The sequence below is a fragment of the Poecilia formosa genome, unplaced genomic scaffold, assembly GCF_000485575.1.
Source record: "Poecilia formosa unplaced genomic scaffold, Poecilia_formosa-5.1.2 Scaffold862, whole genome shotgun sequence".
Taxonomy (NCBI): domain Eukaryota; kingdom Metazoa; phylum Chordata; class Actinopteri; order Cyprinodontiformes; family Poeciliidae; genus Poecilia; species Poecilia formosa.
This window is the reverse complement of record NW_006800801.1, coordinates 57,618-59,945: the sequence shown is the minus strand read 5'-3', so window position 1 is coordinate 59,945 and position 2,328 is coordinate 57,618. Positions and strand designations below refer to the sequence as shown.

General features: G+C 37.6%; 1 protein-coding gene across 3 annotated transcripts in view; it reads right to left on the bottom strand.

Annotated features, from left to right (window-relative positions):
- Positions 1-2,328, bottom strand: part of LOC103131867 (phospholipid phosphatase-related protein type 5-like) — a 16,931-nt gene that overhangs the window by 9,157 nt on the left and 5,446 nt on the right. For all 3 annotated transcript variants that reach the window (XM_016666963.1, XM_016666965.1, XM_016666964.1), the window contains exon 2: positions 1,595-1,677. In XM_016666963.1, coding sequence (XP_016522449.1) covers positions 1,595-1,677 — 83 coding nt within the window. The remainder of the gene's footprint in view (positions 1-1,594; positions 1,678-2,328) is intronic.

The following is a 2,328-nucleotide window of genomic DNA, read 5'->3' as shown; positions in this document are numbered from 1 at the left end:
CTGGTTTCTTTCTTCACCTACACACACAACGCAGAGTACAAACAACAGATGAGTCGGATGGAACCGGCTACACGTACATGATTGACAGGGCAATCAGAGCCCTCCTCTTGGCTCTGATTGGTTCTTCTGACAGGAAGAACCAGTCAGATGCTGCAGATGGTAGTATGACAGCAGGAAGGAGGCAGAGGAGCTTGATTCTTTTTCATAGATTTGTGTGACTCCAAGCACTGTAATTCCAAAAGTAGAACTATTGCAAACAATGTTTATGCCATGTTGAAAATATGACTTCTTAACTACAATGTTACCGTCGGTCTGATTCACACCTAACTCTGAGTACCCAGCGCAGGTAACTGGAACACACCATTACTCTTGGAATGACTTTAGTTTAGTAATAAACTTGCATCTGTTAGTTTTCATCTAAGTTACTTTCCTACTAATGAATCATTATGCTGTGTGCATTCTGTTTGACAAAGAAAATCAGTTTAACAGTGCAAAATAGGTACGAGGCATTGCAAAGCCAGAGAAAAATCTAGAGCATTTCTGCAGGCATGCTAAGTTCAGCATTTAGGATTTGATTCCACCATTGCATATAAATAAAAAACACTTATTAAAAGGCAAGGCAATGCAAGGGAAAACATCAAAGTTGCATGCTTCGAGCAGTCATAGCTTATCTGGCATGTCATACTTCATAACAAATTTATGCTGCATCTTTCATCCAACCCAGTGAAGTGAAGACTCTTCCTACACGCCAGTTTTCTTGAATAAAAATGATTGTGGCATGAAGGTTAGGCAGTGATATTGAAGGATTGGGAAACTTTCCAGAAGAACCCACTATGTCATCTCCACATGCTAAAGTCACCAAGTCAAATCAGAAAAGGCAGAGGCCTCATTTAACCCCAAACACTTATACTGTGGGTCTGCTATCACATTATTTTGTTACACGCGGAATCCATTTTCCTAAGACATGTCTAGCTTCTTTATTGGGAGTATACCAATCGGACAAAAGATATAGCATAACTATCCAGAAGAACAGTAATGCATTCTCACTGATAGATTTAATCTAAATCTACCAGGAGTATGACTGACTTTGGACCTAACCATATAGAGTGGACCCAGTTTGAACAGTTCAAAGCTGTTTTAGAGGGGGTCTCAAGCGGTTGTGATCACTGACCTCACAAATACCAGGAGTCAACTCCAATCAAAATGATAGGGCAAACGTTTTGGTGTGAGAAAGTCAGAGATGCTTTGTTTTGGGTATATGTAATTAAAATAGGCACAATGTAATCTGGACCATTTTCCAGTTGATCACTTCTACAGTTTACAGTCCAAAACTGATACTGGTTGAGATGCCTTTGCTTTTACAACATCATGGTAATTTTTAGTCAAACATACAAATCTAGTAATCTTCCAGGCCCAAGGCCAGTTTGACCTGAAGGGTGTTCGCCAGTTTGACCTGAAGGGTGTTCATTTAAGTTTGAAAACATAAGTATATGTTTAAATGGGTCTAATTGGAAAGATGATTCATTAGAATTGTTCAGACAAATAATAAACGTTTGGCACTTTTACAGCAATAATGTAGTCTTGATCTTCTTACCTCATATGCCAATGAGGTGTACAGTTTCCTCTGTTCTTTCCTACTAACGTGTTGAGTAGGCATATTCCTCTTGTCAGCAAAAACTGCAGAGAAATCAGAAGAAACTTAAAGGAGCTATACAGAAAGTTAAAAAGATGTAATGACATCTTTAAAAAGATGTTATGACATCTTTTTAACTGATGATTAAAAAGATGTCATAACATGATGATTGATGTCGATCATCAAAAGAAAACACAGTAATCCTAAAATGAAAATGATTCCGTGTTTTTAAAGTGTTGCTGTAAAAACAGTCATTTTATTCATTCAGTCATTTATTCATTCATCGCAGAGAATAAATGGATTGGTGCATTCACATCAGGCAACTAAAAGCAATAAAATCAAACCAAGCAGTCCGAAATCAATTCACTTCTGTCTAATGGAAACTATATACAAAGTCAGGCTGTAGTTCTGCCTCTCTGCCACTAGATGTCATCAACAGATAATGAGAGAAAACTGATTCTGCCTGATCTCACCCTGATCTGATCACATTTCATCTGCAACTAACAAACTGCAGGCAAGTCTGACTCTTCTCCAAACATACATTTCAGAGTTGTTGTTTTTTTTTTAAAGAAATATTTTATTGTTAGTTATTTTCTTTTTACAGAAATAAATGAAACTTGTGCTACTTTAATGAAGCAAAGAGTTGCAGTGGGCCAATTTTTGCCTGGCAAAGTTCACATGTTCCCCTGTGTGTG